Here is a 23375-nt window from a genome sequence, read left to right as displayed (position 1 = left end):
AGATCTACAACGACCTTGTCAAACCACTTATACATCTTGCAAAGTATTTCTTTATCTGGCTATAGACCTTTTTTTCACAGCAGACATTTTGACATGTAGGAAAAGCACAGGTGTATTCAATAGCATTAATGATAGCTGTGTTTCACTCATGGGGGAATGCAGGAGGGTAATGTGCATGTTGGCTCACTTGAATAGCTTACTGGGACACTTAATGGACCTGAGCCATTGTAAGTGTTATCAGTTTGACCTGTGCTTTTCCTACTATGACAAGTCAAAATGTCTGCTGTGAAAATAGGTCCATTTTGGGTAAGGTAACTGTGACTTGCATGCTAACAACGTGGCTAATTGTGTTGTTATTTTAGGTGCATTGACTGAGAACTGATGTTTCAAAAGAGTCCGTCTTATGTCCTTGTCTCTTATTACCCCAACCCCGATCATAGCTTTGATTAATCACAGATATTTCTCACTGATGTTTCAATGCCCAAAACTGGTATTCAGGACAGCCCTAATCACATCTGCCTGCTTGAGTTCTGTTTTCCAACATTTTTGGTGTCATCAAAGTAGATCAAGTTGCACTAAAGAAGCTGCCCACATGCTTTTACTTCGACCAGTACCTAAATAATGCACCAGCTAGTTACCCAGTGTTACAGTATGAGTGTATCTGTGTGTAGGTGATGATCATTGACGGCCATCAGCTGAGAACTGACCCCGCGGCAGTGATGGATGAGGTCCAGAAGTTCCTGGGAGTCACTCCTCACTTCAACTACTCCCAGGCCCTTACGTAAGTCTCTCTTGCTTTGCTTACTTTCTCTTTTCAGTCTCTGACATTCCTGGCATCCCGGAGTCAGGGTGCCTTTCACCTGGCAGGCACTGTGATAGAAATGATAGCACAAGCTGTAAGGATGAGACTCCAAACCCAAATCTGCATGAAGCCTGACATCTACTGGTGAACAGCGGGGCACTAAACTGGCCATCTCCTCTTTGCCAGTCTCTGGTGCCAGGTGGTGTCATTCTCTGAAAACTCCAGATGACAGAGACAGTGACATCACCTGGCACCAGAGATCAGCCAATAGCAGGTGGTCAGTTTGCTGCTTGCTTTGAGCTATTACATTTCTGCCTTTACAGATTAAGGTGTGGGCTGTTGCAGGAGAGATGGAATGTACTGGATGGTCCCGATGGAGAGAACAAAGGGAATATTGGTTTAAGATGAGCCAGAGATGATAAGACAAAAAGAGAAAAGAAACATCAAGGAATTTGTCACATTTTAATATAGAGGATGTGGCAGAAATTCTTAGCTTTAATGGCAAATTAACAAAACAAGGTTGTAAAAAGGAGTGATTTATTAGTGTCACGAAACGTAGCAGGTAATTTAATGTAATGCATAACTTTTATTGACACACTTTTATTATCCTGACTGCAGGGAATCAATGACAGACGCTTACATCTCCTCACACTCAAATTTCAGGCATCATTTCCAAACATTTAAGGAGCATTAACATCTGATTACATTGCTTTGCAATTTAAGAGTGCGTGAATTATGTTTGTACTGCGCATTAAACACATGACTTTGTTCTAGCAATCAAAAATTTGATGCCTATTCTTGCCAAAAGACAGTTAAGTGGTGAAGTCTCAGCCCCGTGAGCTGCTGGCCTGGGATCAAATCCCCAAAGAGTGTCGACTGTCTCGCTTACACTGCCTGCCTGTCTGTGTGACAGCTGTCTGAATAAATAAAAGTACGAAAAGGTTAGTGCACTGCACAGTGTCAATCTGAAAGAACTAAAACAGACACCAGTAGCTCTAACCAAGATAAATAACTAATGCAACCTCTATGCTACGAACTAAGCATAGTCTTTGTAGTCGTTCATAACAGATCAAAAAGACATGTGCAAAAAGGAGAAATAATACAGATATAATGAACTGTGCATCCAATGTGTGCAGATATTAATATGTCTAATATGTTGACCCAAAATATGCATGTCAACTAAACTCTCTCGAGTTTTAATACAACTCGAGAGAATTAGCTTTGGCCTCTTGACGCTCTGTTTCAACTCATTCTCCATTAGAGATTTTACATGTGACCTTTAAGTTTTGGAGGAGTGGAAAACGGTTTATTTATCTCAAGCACCACTCATCAGAATGCAATCTGCCTCCAAGCCCTCAAATCTCCAGACAGGGACATCTAAAATTTGTAGCTCAGATTGGGACAGAGAGTGCCTCTGTCTTGAGTGCCTCTGTCTTGAATCACAAGCCCACATGCATACAAATAATTTGTAAAGAGATGCATTTTGACAGAATAATAAGGAAGCTGTATGTGTGTGTGTGTGTGTGTGTGTGTGTGTGTGTGAGTGTGTGTGTGTGTGTGTGTGTGTGTGTGTGTGTTTTGGTTGAAGACCGAGTTACACAAAAGCCTAATCTTTCTTTTCTCCTTCTCATTCTTTTGACATGGCAGCGGTCTGACAGATCCTCAACACTGGAGCCTATTTATTTAATCCCCCTCTCCTTTCTTCCTCCTGTTCTGTCAGAGGAAAACTGAAGGAGAACCACTTAACTCTTTTTTTCCTCTTTTATTCACCCACTGATGCATGCAGATAAAGAACAATATTTGCATCTTTCAGTCACATCCACATTAGCCTTTATACTCTGCATAAATGTATACATGCATAGGAATGAGTAAGAAGTCTGCATTATATATGCACAACATACATGTGCATGCAGATCCATAAATACTGTTTACACTTAAAGGAGCAGTGTGTAGAATTTAACGGCACCTAGTGGTGAAGTTGCAAATTGCAACCAATTTAATAACCCTTCCTTCACCCCTTCCTTCCCAAGCCTGTAGGAGAACCTATGAGCACCATTACTTAAACATACACATGAAGAGGCCTCTCTAGAGTCAGTGTGCTACCATTGAAAGCGGGATTCATACTTGTGCATCAGCGCTATGCAGAGCCTATGCCGTTGCCTAAGCATGTGGCCTGCACCGTTGTGAGCATTTATACTGTGTGTCTGTGTCACTCTGCAGTGTCATCTCCAAAACACTAGTCAGCGTCGGGGTTTCTGTGAAATGCTGTAAAGTTTAGTTGATTCAAAACACATCCCAAAACACTTTTTAAATGTCTTAATAGAGACAATTTCAAACACAAGTACACAAATCGGCTTCATTATAACTCACAGCATTCACAGACAAAGCCTTTGTCTTTTGCCGGACACATTTTCCCCACAAATGCAACCTGCTAATGTTTTTAGCACAAGCCTATAGCATTTTACATTGTGCAAATTAGCCTAGCAGCTAGTGGACTGTTTCTGTGCGCATATGAAGCCAGGGACAACAGCAACATTTAACAAAGGTAGCGATACAAAATTCGGCTCCATTACAACTCACAAGGTTCACCAACGAAACAACCGTCTTATACTAAACACGTTATCCAAACAAATATAGCATGCTAATGTTATTAGCACAAGCCTATGGCATTTTACACTGTATAAATTAGCCTAGCGACAACCAGCTAACATTTAGAAATTAGGCTCCATTACAACTCACAAGGTTCACCGACAAAACAACTGTCTTATACTAAACACGTTTTCCAAACAAATAAAACATGCTAACGTTATTAGCACAAGTCCATGGCATTTTACACTGTATAAATTAGCCTGCCAATGAGCAGAGATTTCCTCTACTCATATGAAGCCAGGATAAATCACACACAAGACTTATAATGCTATTTTTTGGAGGCTTTACTGTCTTCACAATTTATTGTTTCTTATCTGTGAAATTAAAGTAAATAAAAGCTTCCACTGAGGAAAATGGTGTCAGCTTGCAAAAATAGACAGGAGGTCTGCGTCGCCGCGACGTGTAGTTATATTTTTGGGGAGCCAATGGAAACACAAATGATTCTTAGTTTCAGGTGATTATACACTAATGAAAACATAATTATAAATATAATATTCAATTTCTGCCAATACATCCACCTAAATCCTACACACTACTCCTTTAAGTTAGATATACATGTCCATGCATAAATCTATATATGTGAATATGCACTCATGCATATACTCTATACACGTGACAACAAGCACATGTTTTTTCCAGGGCACTTTGCTTTAAAAGTCACCTACCGTCTCCTCGCCTGATGACAGGTTGTCACATAACATGCTGCTGGGGTGTAATAGTCTTTGCACTCTGCTAATAAGAGAGGCAGTTTGGCTTTACAGCAGATGCTCGTGGAGCCAATATGGGAATGTTATGGAGACATCAAATTTATTATAATATTTCTCCCTCACATTCATGCTTTTTTTTTTACATTCATTCAGTAATGAATTGAAGTTTCATCTCAGGCACATACTTACATCCCCCAGCGATTATTATGTTATCTCTTTTATCTCATTGTTATTATCTCTGCCAGCTCAATCCAATAGCGAAGTTGTGATTACTGTTGTTACTTGGTCATTTGCCTGTAAACTACGGCAGTCAGATAATCTTCCACTGTGTTTAACTTTTTGTACCTCTGCGTTGGAGGCATGATGTTTTCTGTACGTCTCGTTCTTGTGAAGAGCCTTGAGGGAGTTTCCTCAGATTTGGCATAAATGTCCACTTGTACTCAACAATTAACTGATTAGAATTTGGTGGCCAAAGGTCAGTGTGGCCTCACAAGATGTGTTTTTGGCCTTACATTTATAAATGCATACTTACATTTGAATAAAAATTGAAAGCAGCAATTTAATAAATATTTTAATACATGTATTAAAATTAAAACAAACACAGAAAACAGCGATAACCAGAGTGTTTTGGTGCCCCTGCACCCATTGGAACTCTTGGAGGGGAAAAGAAGTAATTTTAAAAGGAGAAAAAAAATCAATCATTGGCAGTTTGTAGCATAAAGAATCCAAATTCCAAGCAGTCAACTGGATAGCTGAAAATAAAAAAGCCTTTAATAAATATGGACTAGTACATAGTAAAAATATGCCAACTGGTATTGGCAGAGTTGCATTCCTCAGGGTGTTGTTACACACAATGAACCCAAACCAATAAGTGAAGTAATCACTTTTTTAAATTAGATTAGATGGGAGTAAACAAAACAAACTATGGCCTATGCATATTTCTAATTCTGTTTAAGCATCTCATAAAGAATATAGTAATCCATTACTGTTGGATTACTGCATTAAACAGCCAATAAAGTATACTTGTGATTACTGTGCGTCTGCATTGAGAGGAACAGAGAGGAGAGGAATGGAAAGGGAGGCAGATAGAGACAGAGATGAAACAAGACAGTGCGACAGTCAGAGAGACACCGGCAACACGCTAGCAAAAGAGTACGAGACAGACAGAGAGTGTGTTGAATGCGTAGTGACATTTGTGTCTCGTCCGTGAGTGTAAAATGGGCCGACTTTTTCAGCTGTAATTTCCCAAAAGAAGAAACACTGCTTTATATTTCAGACTGAACTTACTATTCATTTGAATGTTTTATTGAAAGTTCTCCTCTGTCCGTCTCTCTCTGTCTCTCCTCTTGCAGGTTTGACCCTCAGAAGGGCTTTTGGTGCCAGCTCCTCGAGGGAGGGAAGACAAAATGTTTGGGAAAAAGCAAAGGGAGAAAGTACCCTCCTATGGAGCCAGAGGTAAACAAATACATTTTAATTAGAATAGATTTCCGCTCGGTGACAAAATAAATGATATACGCACTGAATGAAATGTTAGAGAAAGAGACATATAGGAAAGAAAAAGCATCAGCCTGACTGACAGTGATACACAGTCCCCTCCATTGCTGTGGCAAAATTTCCCACAGGACTCAGCGTCGGGGTGGAAACTGTCAGCCAATCAGATCCAGCCAGAAAGTTACAACCTAATTATGAGGACTCAATAGTGACACAACACCCGTGAGGGAGAGGGTCGCGGGTGGTGGTGGGGATTAGGATGGAGGGAGAAAGGTAGAAGGAGAAAATCCAATCCATAAATCTTTGTCCTGGCTACTGATTCCACAGAGGAGAGACCAGACCTGCCGACAATGAATCACACATTTGCTCTCACATGAAGACAAACACACGTAGATACAATTTGTCTTCCCTCATGTGCTCACACACGGCTAATGGCTGCGCCTCAGTGTCACTTGTAATTAAACTGTGTTTGAGTTTCCACTGTGGGGGGGGGGGGTCAAATGAGGGGGAGGAAATGGAGGGAACACCAGGGAGGAGAGACATGAGAGTGGGAGAAGAGGGGTGCGCACAGGAGGGAGAGAGATAATGGATCTCATACATCCTTCATGCAATTTTCTCCCCCTCTCTGCCTCTCTTTTCTTAGCTTCGTTCATACCACTCGGCACTTAGTGGCCCTAAAGTCCTATTGAGGAGAAATAAACTAATCTAAAGATGGTGGCACATCATTAATCTCTCTCAATTTCTTGTTTGCCCCCTACTCCCATGCTGTCTTTTTATTTTCTCCTCTAAATATCCCTCCCGCCAACCCTTTTACCACTCCCTGCACTTCTCACCTTTTCTGTCTCCTTTGATCCTTCCTTTGTTTTTTCCTTCTCATGCCTGTCCCCCATTTCCTGCCTGTTTCCATATGTCTTACTATACTTTCTGTGTTCCCTATCTACCACTTATCGAATCCTGACTCGCCAACTCGTATTCTTTCCTTATTTCCTCACTCCATCTCCCTTACTTCCTCATCTACGCCTGCTCATCTTCTTTCCCATTTTTTGCTCTTACCCTTCCTCTTCTCTCTGCAGGCACATGCATATCTCTCCAGGTACTACAGGGAACACAACGTCGAGCTGTCAAAGCTGCTGCATCGTCTCGGACAGCCCCTTCCCTCCTGGCTAAGAGAGGAGCTGCAGAAGGTCAGCAGCATTGAACTCTGTGACACTCTGCTTATAAATTTCATATCCTAGGTATTTCTTTTGTGAGTAAATAAGCAACAATCAGAGTTAAAGTTAAAAAAAAACGTTCGTAGTTATTATTCCTTAAGCGTCTGACTCTCAAGAACTCAACATGACTGGGACCAGTTTCAAAAAATATTGTCGACTGGTCTGTGCTGTAGACCAGCTGTAATTTTTCTCTTAGATCAGCTTATTTTAAGTTTCACAAAAATACACAATGACATATTTTAAGCCAAAAAAATTTAGCCACCCTACCCCCCAGGCTAACTCATATTTCCATGGTAACAATCTGACCAGTGGCAAAGAGGAAAACATGGCTTATAATTTCTTTGCCAGCATTGTTGTGAAGCCAGCAATATGGAGGAAAAGAGTTTTTGGGGGGGGCTGCAGAAGTACTGCGCCCTGTCATATTAAGAAGACGCATCTCAGGTCTCCAGCACGTCTGCCTTGTGTTGAGATTTTAAAGGGACCCCAACCTGTCTCCTATCGTCCTAAATTTGTTTAAGTGACTAGTGACATAAAAATAATAGTTAGCATGTTAGCCGTTAGCCTAGATACAGCCGGGGCACATCCACAAAGACTACTTTGTGGAAAAAAAGCTTGTTTAGTGGACTAACTTTGCACATGCACGGATAGCATGCTTATCTCCTGGACTGATACTATCACAATACTTGGGTTTGTATTAGATTTCAATTAATTGTATTAGATTTGAGTATTGTGCTTCTACAAACTGTTGACTTTTATAACACTAGACCAAAGGGAAAAGTTAAATCATACACTTCCAGACACTGTTTATCATGAAGCATTGGAGAAAAAAAAAAAAAAAGTCTTTCTGACTTTTTTTTTTCCAGCAGCATCATACTGCATAGAAATGTGGTAAATGACACATACGTGTACAACAGAATGAATGAAAAAATATATAGCCCCAAGGTAAACTGTTACATTTAGCTGTTCCTACTAATCAAGCTAGGGCACTGTTTCCCATACAATCTCCGCCTCACTCCCCACCACTAAGAGACCACTTTGCCAGAAGAATAGCAGACAGTAAACGGTCCTGAAGTTAGGCTGTAGTAACTTGAATTATGCCCAGCGCTGGGGGTCACAGCAGACTGGTTGCCAGAGGCAGTGCTGGGTCTCTCCTGCGTTACAGCAGCAACAGAAAGTTTGCTGAACTGGGGGGAGTCTTGGCAGTCTGGGATCAGAACCCAGGGGCTGGGGTTTGTGCTGACAGAATTCAAGTTGCTTTAGCCAGTAACTTAAAGTCTTTGTCCTCTGACCATCTGCCATTTTCTACTGTATCGCTTTAGCATTGCATTTCTTGAAACAGATGTGACGACATGTAACTCATAGATTAATTCAATTCAATTCAATTTTATTTATAAAGCCCAATATCACAAATCACAATTTGCCTCAGAGGGCTTTACAAGCATACGACATCCCTTTGTCCTTGGACCCTCACAGTGGATAAGAGACCCAGGCACAAACGCAATCTGTGGGAACGTGCGAGACAAGGGAGCACAGAGGATCCAGGGAAAAAGCCAAGTTAGTAACATGCATTAATGGGACATGAATGTTTGCAAATGGAGAGAGAGAAAAGGAGAAAGGAGCTCAGTGTATCATAGGAAGTCCCTGGCAACAATAAAAGCTGTAACTTCTTTCCACCTCCACATGGACTAAAATGAAGCAGTTGAATTTGAATTATACTGATTCAGTCATTTTTGCCACACCTAAAACTTTCCAAGTAAAACGTTGTATGTAACAGTTACATTTTTCCAGAATGTTTTTTTTCTTCGTATGTAGTCGGACAGGTTTTTTTTTGTTTGAAAACATTAAATATATGTTCAATTTGTTGCAAATTGATCAGCAATGGATGAATTAAGACTAATATCTGAAGTCTGACGATTGGTTGGATCTAAGCCATAATCAGTCTATCTTTGTGAAACAGGGCCCAGATTTGACTGACTGTGCCAGAAGCATAGGCATACAATCCCTCAACAGTCATTAGATTGTCATTCAAATACTACTAGGTGCTTGGAAGTATGTGTTATCACCCTTTTAACAGAGCCCTGCCCTCTTCGAACCAGTGAGAAAGGAAAGCTTTTATGTTCATGTAGGACTCCGTCGCTCATTGTAAAAATTTGTTTTATAGAATATGTTCAAAGGGCCTTTAAGCCAGCGAGCAACAAAAGCAAAATGTTCAGTGGTTGAGTCAAAATACAAAGAAAACACACGAAACTGGCTTCTAAGAAATAAAAAGGCATCTTTTGAACTTGATTACCTTCTAATCCTGCCAATGTATTCAAAGCATGCACTTAAATGAGGCTTCCTGTTGTAAGTGCTGCTGCTGACAGTCGCCTCACCTTGATCTCTGCACAGCCCTCTCTCTGCTGCAGTGCTCGACGCTGTTTGTCTTTTGTCTGCGGATTTGTTTGTGCTACTGTTTGTCACTGTTTATGAATGAGGGAGCAGCTTGACAAGTGCACTTAAGTTTCCTGGCCCATTCGTGGCAGTCACAGCATGTTTCCTTTCTTTTTTTTATGGCTGGCATTTGAAAAGTAAACAGATGTTAAGAATTAAATTACCTTGTTCCTCTCTCTTTTCCCTCTCCACCCCCCCTTTCTCTCTTTACCCCTTTCTGAAGGTTAGATAACCTTTGCATCCATGAACCAGGGTTAAAGGTCAAAGGGGTTGAAGACCAGGAAGTGGCCAGGAGCACCTGACCTTCAGATGCACTGTCTGTGGCCTTTTAGTGAACCCTGAGGTGAAGGCAAGGACGGGATGCCTTGTTTCACCTGGGAGCTATGGTGACACTGCTGATGGGAGCAGAGGTCATGAAAGCGCAAAGAAAATCTGGAGGGCTGAAACTGAACTCAGTTTGGATGGATGGATGGATGGATGGATGGATGGATGAGAGTTTCAGGTGACCGTCAGCTCTGAAGAAAGTGGGACTAAAAGGAAGAGCCACACCATAAGTGTGAAGAGAATTATGGGGGACAAGGAGCATTTTGCAAGTCTTTGATGCCCGCACCCTGTTCTGAACTGTGGTGAACTCTCATGCAGACCCGCAGTGACTTTGATGGTTATTACTCTTTGTTTTATTTTCACCTTTAATTTATGATGCCAGAGCAGCGCTGGTCAGCTGTGCGTGGTTCCCATAGAGATGACTTTGCACTAAGTTCTGTTCCATGTTTCTCCAAGACAAAAAAACAACACACCCTTTGTGGTTTTATTTTACTATTCTTTAGGTTTTTTTTGTCACATTGAGAGTGAATATAAGCAGGGAGGATAAGTGCATAGACTCAGGGTGAGTGACAGGCTGTTACTTTCCATGATAGGTTCTCATTGTTTTGTGAGTTAATTTTTTTAAAGTGAAGCTAGTTCCTGGTAGATCTGGTAGCCTTGTTCACCATTAGAGATGTCACTTGAGGCTTTCTCTGGAAAAGTATGGACTGGAAATGAGTCACTGAAGCAAGATGCATCGCCCGCTCATTATTTTCCCGTGACAAGCCATGCGGAAGAACGCCGTGTCCATTTAGCAGAGCACGAGCACTGATGATTTCAGCGCCAAGGACTGAGGGGACATGAGATTGTGGGGGAAGAAAACTTACCAAAATGAGCCTAATGGATGTGACACTTAATTCCAAGACTCTTTAAGTAGCTACTGTAACCGCAGGCAGTTTTTTTTGTTTTGTCAGTGTCTCATTTAAGTCTCAACCTCCTTTTCTTTTTCCTTTTTACAACCAGTGGCCTACGTTGTTGAGCTTCAATTTGAATGCAAAAAAACCCCTAAATGTCAAACACAGAAACCAAAATTAAAGAAATGGATATGACTGACAGCATAAGATGTTTTATTTTATTTTCCTTGTGTTCAACAACATAACAGCTGTAATACATCCAGAGTGGAGCATCAAAATACAAAAATTTGCATGTTGTCCATTCAGATAGTGTCTAAGAAGAGGTATGTTCTCTGGGACTACCCCGAAAATTGCAGTTAGTGGGGATGGGGTAAATTTGACTCCCAAAACCACAGAAATTGTATTAAATATCAGTGTCCAATTTTTATTAAGATTTGGACAAGTCCAGAAAGTATGAATGAGGGATCCTGTTACTGTTCTGCATCTGTTGCATCAGGGATCTGTCCCCGGATAAATCACGGCTAACTTTTCGTTTGATAGATTTTTTTTAATGACAAAGCAATCCCAATGAACCATATTGTGCACACCTGCACACATACTTGTGAAGTCACATAATCTTTGACCTGACTGGTTGACAATAGACCCTTTGTCCTCTAAGGTAAGTGAATGACAGTTTGATGTTCGAGGAATTTAAGCCTGTCAGGTATTGCATCCATCACCATTAACTAACATACCATACAATAATGTTTAGTGTTTATACAACATGGTTATTTTACTTTTCCTGTTTTTAGAAGATAATACACAAATGCACAAACTGCACAACATCAAACCAGACTGCAAAACAACACAATTAAAGATAGAAAATAAGAATAAATGAAACAAAAGCCAACATGGACAAACGGCAAAACAGCCAACACTCCCACCAGTCCTATTTATTTCACCATCATTTTAACCCCACTATAACACAACTAAAATGAACCCAGTCATTCAAACTTCTTTGTCTTTCAAAATAAAAGTTATTAGAGGCCTTGGTCTCAATACAACCCCCTGTCAAAATAAAAGCTGAATAAATGTAATTCAAATTTAGATTTCTTTCAGTTTGCACATAATGTAAAATGGATTGTCTTTACATGAAACTTTGAACACCACATGCTGAAGGCAGTTACAGCACATGTGCTATGCGCAGGGCTCACAGGCATGTAACAGGAGGAGCAAAGATCTGGTACATTCCTGTTTGTGTTTGGGAGCAAAGGCAACACCTTTTTTGAGATTGTCCAGCCGAGCGGTAGGCGTTGAAAGCAGTAGGTGGAGTTTTCTTGAAATGATCAATTTGACAGACACAAAACATTTTATCATGAATGATGTAAAGTATTTCTGACTTTGAACATTATCTCACCCCATTGAAGAGCAGTGTTTGAGGTCATCAGCCGAGCACATGAGGAAATCTGTCTCTGCTGTCTATGTCTGTCTTCTTCAAAATGACTGACCACTATAACCTCCCCTGATAGTGAGTGAGTTTTAAATAGGATCCATGGCATACATAAACTCATTTTAGAAAAACTGCACAGGAAGAATGAGGTGCATTTGACTGGGGCCCCCTGGGTACCCAGTACCTTAGGGTGCTTCCACAACTGCCCTGTTTGGTTCGATTCAATAGAATTCAAGTTTGTTTGCCCCCTAAGTACGGTCTGTTTGGGCAGGTGTGAACACAGCAATCACACTCGGGTGGGCGCCAAAAAAAACAAACCAAGACCTTCTTGAAGAGGTGGTCTCGGTCCGGTTACAAACAAACTCTGGTGCGGTTCATTTGTGGTGAGAACGTGTTCCGACCTCGATCTGAACCAACTGCAGTCGCATGACATATTGTTTGGGTTAAACATGAGCATGTTACAGTCCTGGAGGATTATTAATGTGCACCTCCTCCTGTACTGCCTTAATATGCACATTCAGCACATCCAATGCATCAGAATATTGTTTTCAAGTTGGAGCCGCGCCTCATTTTCAAACTGTATGGTTTGACTAAAATGAACAATGACAGCAATATAGTCCACGATGACCAGCGCTAAAATCAACCTGCGTAGTTGTCCCTCCATTGTGACATTAGAAAGTGTCACATTTATCTTGCAAGTGTACTCTTCAATGTTTTGTTTACTTCCTGGATTTTTCCAGCATTGAAATTCTGACCAATCAAGAGCAGCTTTCTCACACAAGGCATTTGATCTGGTCCTCTCGTAAATGCTGCCGTGAGAACACGAACCAACTCTAGGCAATTATACAACTTTGTGACAAAGTTAGTCCCAGATTTGAACCAAAGCAAGACGACTCTAGGTCTGAAAGCACCTCTAAAAAGCACTAAAACAGGAAACGATGATACGAAGCTTTAAGGAACAAAGTGACTGACAAAGTAATGAAGAATTGGAAGAATAGAATAAAGCACCTGTGAGATATGATGAAAAGTATACCTTTGGGGTCTGTGGGTAAACCAGTAGGAAGGATGAGGGTTACAAAACTGTAACTTGAAGATATCCACTTGACGTACTCATACTGATGAAGCCGTCTTTGTGTGTCTTTGCTCAAAACAAGAACAATAGATTTTGTAACAGGAAGTGCATTACAAAATGATTTTTTAATGGCAAGTGTGAGGAACGCGAGGAATGTTTACAGCAAGCAAAACCTGTTTGAATCAACATAGGAGAACAGACTTGAGACAATGTGGACCTGTCCTTCAAGGCACAACATGGTAATAACACATCAGTCAGTGTTCAAAGGCGGGGTAAGTGTTTTGATATATGACAGCGCAGGTTGCCAGGTGAGATTGTATTTGTCAATCTGTTGTTGAGCTATTTTTCTTTTATCTGTGGTCATAAAAGATTTTGCAGTAAACCTTGAATGTGATGAAGGGCTTTGACATTACCGAAGCAACAGGAAACAAGGTTTAGCCATGAAGTCACAAAAGGCAGCTGCCTTCAGATTAATGTCTTTTGAGTCTAAACACTCTACTGTCCAAACAGGTCTGGAAGATCAGAATGAAAGGCTGTACTGTGGGAGAACTCAATTAAAACATGTGTTACCGGTGAAGCGGGAGTGAAGGACATACAGAAGAGAACATACAGCCTATGTTTGAAAAAGCCAAGACACTTTTCAAGCAACTCTTCAACTGATGTTAACACTCACAGAACCCCTTTATGGCAAATATGGATAAAAGTATGGCTTTCCATACATCATGATGTTTATCTACAGTAGCTCCATCCCTGGAGTAGCCCACTGTGTTTGCAAGGAGCCAGAACTGACTGTGTGAAAGGGCTGAAACAATTTCAGGTGTTCCAGTTACGGCTCATTAACAGTTCAATCTTTATTGCAGAGTTTACAGGGGCGGGTAGCAGCAGGAAGCAGCTGGTGTTTTTACCTAATAAGTCTCTGTTCTGCATATTGTATGCTAGAAAAAGTACCTTTTTGAACAAGATATCATGGTTGTAATGTTGTTCAAAAAGGTACTTTTTCTAGCATACAATATGCTAGAAAAAGTACCTTTTTGAACAAGATATCATGGTTGTAATGTTTCTTTTATTATTATTTGTTTGTTACCACAAAGATTAGACAGGTGGGTTCATAAAGAAAGGAGAAAAAAGTGTGCATCAGTGTGACCAGTTGAGAACATCAGAACATCAGAGAATATGAATATCAATTACTCACCCTGTGTTAGGTTAAATATGTGAGGAAAACTGTTTTTCTCGAATGCCTTGGTGAACGAAGAATCAAGAAACAGAAAAAATTCTTTATAAATTGAAGTCATAGTCAAGACTTGCATGAGAGTGTTCGCACCGGCGTGTTTTACATTGTAATGTTTTAGCAAAAATGCATGTGTTTGGGAAGTACTGAGCATACAACTTGATATATGAGACTTTGATTATAGTGCACGAGTTGTGTGAGCATGAATGGATGACTGACAGGGCCTTCTGGGCGGAGGCCCAGGGGCCCAAGACGTCAGGGAAGGACCCTGGCCTTTTCTTGCCAAATGTCACCAAACTGAAATGTACCAACCGAGAAGAGAGTAAAAAAGACCTCAAAAAGATGCAAAGGAACAACAAAACAAACTCAAAGATACGCAAAACCAACCCGGTCTCACTCCAAAGTCATTGAAATCCAGCACTGGAGCAGTGACTTGTAGCATCAGACACTGACGAAAAGCTGTCCTTTAATGTCAGCATGATACGCAGCCTGTTGCCATTATAGTTTAACACCACTAGGCGGCGTCGGGGGGAACCCATGAGTGACAAGAACCAAAGTTAAGGCAGTAAAAGTCCGAGTTGTGGGTGTGGGAGGGGTGGTGGATGGGTCCAAGAAACACTGGCTTTCACAAGGTAGAACTGTGTTAATGTCCCCTAAGAATCTAAAGCCAAGCCCTGTTGTTTTTTCCTAACCCTAATCACGTGTGTTAGTTGTTCACGGAACACAAACGTCAATTTGCGTTGCTGTACCAACATAGTGCATTTATTTTGAAAGAGACTGTATGTAAAAGTTAAATTTCCTGTGAAAATGGAAGTGTATGTTGAAAGAAGACAATGCATGTGACAGGCAGAACTTGACACAGTGTCCTAGAATGTCAACAACCAATGCACCCACAGTACCTTTCGCGTTGTTTCTAGATGTGGAAGGACCATGACCAAACGTCAATATGTTGGAGTGAGAATGTGTTGGCAAAACAACCATGAGGAGACACAAATTGTCCACAGAGAAAAATACAAAACCACAAAAAGTAAAGACTGAAACCTACAAATGGAGAAGAGGTGGTGGGGCCTTTTGCATATCTGTGACCAGGGGCCATTTTCAGATTCTTCATTTACCGAGTCATGCGAGAAAAAAGGTTTCTTCAAAAATTGTTACACTGGTTGAGTATTTGTCATTTTGTAGTTAAGGTATCCCTTTAGCTACATCATTGCTGATAAAACCAAAGGCTTATGATGGGAATATGAAAAAGGGAATTTATTTACAGCTACTGCAAAGCAGAAGTTGCAGCCCAGTAATATGCCACCCTAAGATTTAGGTTTGTGGATATTCTCATTTATCCAGGTCAATTCCATTCTGGCAACAATTAACTCGTAGGCAACTGGACTTTGATTTTGTCTAGAAGACGTTTCGCCTCTTATCCAAGCGGCTTCATCAGTTCTCAACGCATCAGTCTGACTAGTCCTCACTAGTCTGACAAACAGTGGAGTACTCCACTGTTTGTCAGACTAGTGAGGACTAGTCAGACCACCCCTCCCACACCCACAACTTGGACTTTTACTGCCCAGACTAGTGAGGACTAGTCAGACTGATGCGTTGAGAACTGATGAAGCCGCTTGGATAAGAGGCGAAACGTCTTCTAGACAAAATCAAAGTCCAGTTGCCTACGATTTAATTGTTGCCAGAAAAGATTTAGGTTGTTGTATTATCTTTTTCAATAGGTGAGTTGATGTCTTGCCCCAAACAGTTTTTTATTTTTAGATTATAGTTTCAAAGATTAACATTTAAAAAGAAAGGTAAAGGAATTGCTGCAGATCTAAATATAATCGGTCTAAAAGTAGCACAGATCCCAAACCTATAAACATATTTACAGCCACCTTCAAAAGCAGCTAGTCGAGGAGGGAGTTACCTAACAGCCGATCTGATGTGCACCAGATCACGCCTATTCAGGTTTAATCATTATCCTCAGATCTTTCCCAACTGGTTTTCCCAAGTGTTGCCAGACTTTAAGGGATGGAAACAGATATGAGTGGAAATAAATTATCCGTGTATAATGAGACCTTCTGTTCTGCACCACCTCTGGTGACATCTAATATAAGCTCATTAGTGCAGAGAGCTATAGCTAGAGGTTGAGAGGGAGCAGCAAGGAGAAGAAAACAACAAAGGGCAGTGCTGTCTGGTTCCACTATTCGTCATTATATTTGATTGTTTATGCATGATAGTTTGACTCTGATTTTTGTATGTTGAATGATTTGAATAGAACTGAAGCATGGCGGGGTTGAAAAAATAAAATCAATAGACATTATAAAAGATTGTGCAAGATATTCAGCATCTAACAACACAGCCAACACAAGAACATTATGAAAACTAAAAGGAAATGAAAGAAGAAAAGAAATGTCAAAATCCAGATTAAAAAGACACTGCCACAACCGTTTTATAATTGACATTATGAGCATTGTAAATCCACTTTTACTTAATTAACATCTATAATTTGTGTGGCAATTGTTTATTCATGAGTGTGATTTTTTTTTTTCATTTATATGTTTATTTTTGTATTATTTATGTCAGCCCAAAGAAAAAAAGGACACACAAACACTTAAAAAATTAGCACCAATTTTTCTGTTTAATTATGTTTTAAAATGCCATCATACTCATAGAGCATTACAGTGTCTTTATAGACTTTTTATGCTTGATTTTCCATAAAATTAACCATGATTAAATGAGCTCCAATGTTTTGTAATTTGTGTTAATGACCACAGGAGGGTGCTCTCAGACAATCAGGACAACTGTGCTCTAGCTGAGAGCTGTTGTTCCAGTTCAGGCAATCAATTCAGCAGATGTAAAACAAGATGAATTATAATGGAGATGCACGTTTACTCCCACAGACATTCCCCCTGCAGCATGCTGTGCCTTCTGGGCTTATTAGTTAAATGAACTATCTGTCACTGTGTTCGCGTGTGTGTAAAATACCTTTGCATAACTACCAGTGTGCAACCATCGCGTCTGGTGACACATAATTCAATTTTGATTAAAAAACTGTTGTGTAACCTGACTTTGCTTCATCAAAAGTCTATGAGGATGACAAAGGAAAGGTTCAGACATACAAAGGCAGTAATGCATGATGGCATTTGCATTTAATTTTAAGCAACGTGCCTCATAAATAGCTCATTAAGTCAGTGTATTAAAATCAAGAAAAAGCTTATCTAAAAGCAGAGCCAAGGCAGAATTCCCATTAGTCACCACTTTTAGAGGCAGACTGCTTCATTGTTTTTATGCCGATGAGCATCATTTAAGGCAGTGGTTCCCAACTGGTGGGTCAAGGTCCATTCTGAATGAATAACTTTAGTTTTGAAGAACAGTGACTTTCTGGCACAAGCTTTTATTTAGAAGTGCCTTTTCCTCCTGTAGAGTGAGTGAGTTGTAGACAGCTACTTAGAGACAGCAAAATACCTCGACGACATGGCAGAACGCAAGTATGAAGCTGAATATATTAAACTTTGTGGACCTTGTGTAACCGGTGGACTCTAATGATGTCTGTGTTTTGTTGATGTGAAGAGGCCCAGACCATGGATAGCTTTGGAGGCAATCTTCGTTTATTCCTGACAGCAAGTGGCAAAAACAAAATCCTCCGTCAAACACAACTATACAAACTCCAACCCCTACACAAATTAAGTGACACAAGAAAATGAACTTTCCGCGCTAAAACACAGAATTTACTATGAGAGGAATGTTGCTTACCTCTCCCATGGAGCACAACAGCAAAAGGGGAGAGGCAAAGTGGGAGGCACACCTTTATAGGTGGGGTACCCTCAGAGGTCAATGTAGGGCTACAGAAACTGAGTATCAAACGTTCCACATATTGACTTTGGAGGCCTAAGCGTGTCAGGTAGTGTCAGATAACATCCATCCATCCATCCATTTTCTAACTGCTTATCCTCTTGAGGGTCGTGGGGGGCTGGAGCCTATCCCAGCTGACAATGGGTGAGAGGCAGGGTACACCCTGGACAGGTCGCCAGACTATTGCAGGGCTGACATGTAGAGACATAAAACCATTCACACTCACACCTACGGACAATTTAGAGTCACCAATTAACCTATCCCCAATCTGAACATGTAAACTCCGCACAGAAGGGATCCCACACCTGGGATTGAACCTCTTGCTGTGAGGCGACAGTGTTAACCACCACACCACCATGCCGCCCAGGTAATAACAACTGAAACAAATTTTGTGTAATTATAATACTTAATATTACAAATGTATATTTCACTTTGTTACATGTTACTGCTGAATAATTGACCCTGTTATACTTGAACTAATGTCTGAGGAACAATCTGGACCCCATGGCTGGACCATTTGGGAACCACTGATTTAAGGCACTGTCTTGGCTTATGGTCTTGTATGTATTTTGGTTCTAAAATGCTTTTTGACAACATATAATAAATTAGTATTTGTCTCAGTTAGGTCTATAAGTAAACATAAATCATGCAAAGACAAATATATAGAGAATTTTCACTTTTGCGGAAAGCTGTGCAATTGAAATTGCCATCCAAACAAAACTGTGGCATGCAGGTTAGTGTAATGGGTTGACCACAAGGTGGTGCTATTTTGTTGGATAATAAAACCTGCTGTGCCAATACAAACACTGTGACAAGAAGGTGTTTTGCTTTTAAGGATAAAAAACATTCAGTAAATGCATGACAAATTAAGCTTTGATACAAGAAGCAAAATTATAACAATAAGTATTCAAAAGGTTAAGAAATTGCACTTGGTGTACTTCTGAAGCACATGAGGGAAAAAAGCAAATGTTTAAAAGATGAGATTTTTATTTATGTTGCCAAGATTTCATGCAATCTCCCACTGTAGCAGTTGGTCCGAGTTCTTGTACGGGTGTTAAGTCAACATGACGTGTTTGCCTTGTAAATGAGGACAACTCAGAAAATGGCTGCCGTTCCTGTCGACACTGTGTGACAAAGCAGCGACAGTGTGTGTGGGTGTGTGTGCGTACACATTGTCTGACATGGTGGTGCTCACTTTGACAGTTTGCAGTCAGAAACAAACCTGAAAGAGCTCTCTTGTTCCAGCGGCTGTCACATTTCAGATATGTGGGGATGACATGTACATGTAACATAAAGTGCAACAATGACACAGAAACAGAATACGGCCATTATCACTTAACTAAACACAAACAACAAACTCACGTTGTTTTCTTTTTTACAAAATCTACTTTTATAAAGAAATGTTACAGTACATGAAAACATAACACAAAGTCAGTAAACACCAAATAAGAAGGCAGTGTAGTTTTTCAAGTGTACCAGATTGTCTCCATTCAGTGTTGTCAGGACCTCGACAACACTTGACCATCCCACCAGAACAAAAGGACATGAATTAATAGTGTCGATATGACAGATCAGTACTTAGAAATGCTGTTATGTGCTTTCATTCTGAAAAACTTTAATCCCTTCCTTTCTCCGCAAGCATCGAGCAGCACTGAGGACGAATACTGACTGGATGTAAAGAATAAATGCCTGAGTAATAACTAAGACCTGATCTGCTTTTCACACAGTAAAACAAAGAGCACAGTGGAGAAACATCACATTAACAATCATAAAGTGAGGTTGAGAGACATATTTCAATTTGGCAAATGTCAATATGACGAGAGAAAGCACTGCATGCATTAAGTATCTAAAGGGGGCATCTTAGTGCAAGTCTGCAAATGCCTGCATGTATACTATGTTTATTCTTTCACTATGGTCCCTTTTCAACATGTTTAATCACGTATTTAATATCATAAATTACAATACAACTTTAAAAAGCAAGCACAGAAAACATTATTTCAGAAAATAAGAATACAATTAAGTGTACAAGTAATATGCAATGTCACAAGGAACAAAAAGACATTTAAGTTACAGAGTTGCATGTTCTTGCGTGAACACCATACAAAATCTTGCATGTCAAGAGCATATTAAATCTTTAAAATAAGTGCTAATGACTTAGATGAGAGAAAAGACTCCTCAAAAAATATAAAAAAGTTTATAGGTGGAAAAAGACCAGCGTTGCCTTGTGCTCTCCATTTGAAGGTCAGGTTGTCACTGACATTACTGATAATCAGGTCATAACATCAGTTATTCATGACTGATATATAGTGTTGCGTCAGCTGTCACTTGACCAATCCAGTAAGTCTTGAGTGTTATTCTCTCTGATCAAGAGGTCAGCTGTTTCAGACTGTCTTTCACCATTTCATCGCCTTTTCTCCTGTCTGTCGTCATGTCCGATCACCTTGTGTATCCAGGAGCTGAAGGCAGAGACTTTGGTGTAGACGCCAGGGGACTGCTGTGTCCTGCAGGCATGACCCCAAGATGTGACCCCGTAAACCACCCAACCCCCTCCTGGACGCTCGCACACCAATGGACCTCCGCTGTCACCACGGCAACTGTCCACACGCCTCTCCGATTGGATGCTGCCTGCGCAGAGCATGCGGCTCGTAAAGGCGCTGTGGAAGTGGTGCTGGCAGTGACGACGGGGGAGTAAGGAGAGAGGTGCCTGCTGAAGGGTCTTTGAGTATGAGCGACCTGAGAAAGAGGAAACGCATGAGAGTTTAGAATAAGAGCAACATATTTGTGTTTTAGCCAGTGTCTGCCCATCAATTTGATCCTCTAGCACCACCAGCAGGTTGACAGGTTTGGTTCTGTGTGAAAAGTCTGGATTGAGCTATTAGACAGATTGCCATGATATTTGTTACAGACATTCATGGCCCCGAGAGGATGAATTCTACACACTTTGAGCCCCTTACCTTTCAACAAGTCCCACCATCTGATCAAAATGTATCCAAACAATTTGGTTTATGACTAAACTGCAAAACTAATGACATTCCCATCAGCCTCAGCTGTGCTTTGTCTTTAGTACTAATTAGCAGGTGTTTGTATGCTGACACTCTAAGCTGAGCATTGTCATTGTGAGCATGTTGACTCGTAAGGCACATAAACATGCTACGTTTTTTGTGCCTGTAGATCCATGGTTTTCAATGTAGACATGTGGAAGGTGCACTCAAAAGTTAGAGAGATGCTGTCATAGCACAGAAGCACCTGCTTGTAGGGCACAACAGCAACACCCTGAGATAACAAAAGTGAAGTTTTAGAAGGCAGCATCACCTGGAAGAGGAGTCTGAACTCTAGATTTCTGATAAGTAGGCAATGATATGATGTTGGTTATGGTTCCTTAGCAATATCGCAGCAACCTACCTCTTTTAAAGTTTGCCTGTCCATGCCAGCGGGCAACAGACTCCACTTTATTCAACCTCTCACAATGTTATCAAAAGCCCTCTGAATTTAATGACATAAGAGGCACATACATCCCAGCAGAGTCTAAGAGAAGCTGTTTATTATTATTATCATTATTATTATTGTAATTATTATTTTATGACAAACTATACTATGACTTTTTTTAAAAAACATTTTTATGACGTACTATAACTGTGATTTTTTTTTAAAATTTATGACATACTATTCTATGACTTTTTAATTTTTTATGACATACTATACTATTACTTTCGTTTTTTTTTTTTTTTTTTTACATTTTTCATGACATATTATGCTGTGACTTTTTTTTTTTTTTTTTTCTTTTACATTTTTTTTATGACTTTTTTTTTTAATTAATTTAATTTAATTTTTTAATTTTATATACAATTACACACAGGTCCAAACACACACATGCACAAACAGGACCTATACATGCACTAAGTGGAGAGATGTCAGAGTGGGGCTGCCCATTACAGGTACTCCGGGCGGTTGGGGGGTTCGGTGCCTTGCTCAAGGGCACCTCGGCAGTGCCCAGGAGGACTTGAACAGGGACCCTCCGGTTCCCAACCCAGGTCCCTGTGGACTGAGCTACTGCCGCCCCACATACTATATTATGGCTTTTTACAATTTTTTTTATTATATACTACACTGTGACTTTATTTTTTATGTATCTTTCTCTATATCTCTTTAAAATATCGATTCCCTTCCATGCATACTCTGTCACTGTTGGCCTGTTGGAGAAATTTGCTCCCTCTAATACACACGCCTTGTTCAGCTACCAGCAAGTAACTCCACCCTATAGCCCTGTAGCCAAAATGTGTGAGGTTCAATCTATCCCCCAATATCCTCCCCCTTCTACTCAACCCTCCCTCCTGACACCTCAAACAACCAGTAACAACAAGGACATGATCCCTCCATGGCTCTCTACACGAGAACATTGTCACTCATGACCAAACTCAAGGAAACCACTGACGAAAACTGAACCCAAGCCTGTGTGTGTCTGTGTGTGATATCAGAGTGGCAGAGAGCCAAATGCAAACAGCTGTACAAAGCAGACATCTTGCCTTAAGGTAAACAGCCATTGCTGGCGTCACGCACTCTAAAATAGCCCGTGTTGTCATCACACTGAAGTAAACTAATAAAAACACCCTCTCCGCCACTCGCGCTCACAAATGAACTTGAAAGACATACAAACCCCTCAACGGGGAGTGCATGTTTTTGCATATGTGTGCACTGAGACCCTCTGTAGCCCTTAGTGACTAAGTTGCTATGATTAATGACATCAGCATGTAATTTAAAGATCACTAACAGATGTGTGTCGGTGTATACAGTCAAGTGTATGGACAGATACAGAGCATGAAGTCAATTGGAGAGCAATTACTGGTGGAGGATACACTTCTACTTTATATGCATTTGCAGTTGACCTTTAAAATGACTAACATATGGTAGGAATACTGCGGTTACTGCAGACGATAGGACCCTGAGTAGCTAGTCCCTCTGTGATATCATTTTCTTTTGTCCTTCATCAACGTTTAACATCACTGAGTTGTTTATTGGTTGATTTCCAGTGCTTTTAAAAACTGTAACATATCTTGTAGAATCCAATTGACCTGGTAAATATTTCAAATTAAATGTTGTGTATTATAAGAGCATCTTATTCAGTCTGCATTCATTCAAAGATATACTATGCAGGATTTTCTTAGAACACATGAGGAAGCTAAAAAAATCGCAGACACAGCACCAAAAGAAAAAAAAAAAGATATAAAGAGGCAAAATCGCTAAGCAGGCAATCCTTATTCCTACATGCGACTGAATCTGGGATTAGCTTTCACTCATAGAATGTACA

General features: G+C 40.4%; 2 protein-coding genes across 5 annotated transcripts in view; one reads left to right on the top strand and one right to left on the bottom strand.

Annotated features, from left to right (window-relative positions):
* The window catches only part of ndst3 (N-deacetylase/N-sulfotransferase (heparan glucosaminyl) 3), a 56763-nt gene extending 46057 nt beyond the window's left edge, over nt 1–10706 (top strand). The window contains exons 11-14 of one of the 2 annotated variants that reach the window (XM_078166277.1): nt 672–781; nt 5511–5613; nt 6723–6833; nt 9519–10706. In XM_078166277.1, coding sequence (XP_078022403.1) covers nt 672–781; nt 5511–5613; nt 6723–6833; nt 9519–9548 — 354 coding nt within the window. In that variant the 3' untranslated portion in view covers nt 9549–10706. Of the gene's footprint in view, nt 1–671; nt 782–5510; nt 5614–6722; nt 6834–9513 lie in introns of both variants that reach the window. The other variant, XM_078166278.1, reaches the window with a different exon arrangement.
* An 8347-nt stretch (nt 10707–19053) lies between these two features.
* prss12 (serine protease 12) overlaps nt 19054–23375 on the bottom strand; it is a 30065-nt gene continuing 25743 nt past the window's right edge. Inside the window, exon 13 of one of the 3 annotated variants that reach the window (XM_078166276.1) lies at nt 19054–20803. In XM_078166276.1, coding sequence (XP_078022402.1) covers nt 20472–20803 — 332 coding nt within the window. In that variant the 3' untranslated portion in view covers nt 19054–20471. The remainder of the gene's footprint in view (nt 20804–23375) is intronic. The other 2 variants (XM_033625104.2, XR_013490767.1) reach the window with 2 other exon arrangements.

This window comes from Epinephelus lanceolatus, chromosome 3 (genome assembly GCF_041903045.1).
Source record: "Epinephelus lanceolatus isolate andai-2023 chromosome 3, ASM4190304v1, whole genome shotgun sequence".
Lineage (NCBI taxonomy): Eukaryota > Metazoa > Chordata > Actinopteri > Perciformes > Serranidae > Epinephelus > Epinephelus lanceolatus.
This window is presented reverse-complemented; position numbering and strand designations above follow the sequence as displayed.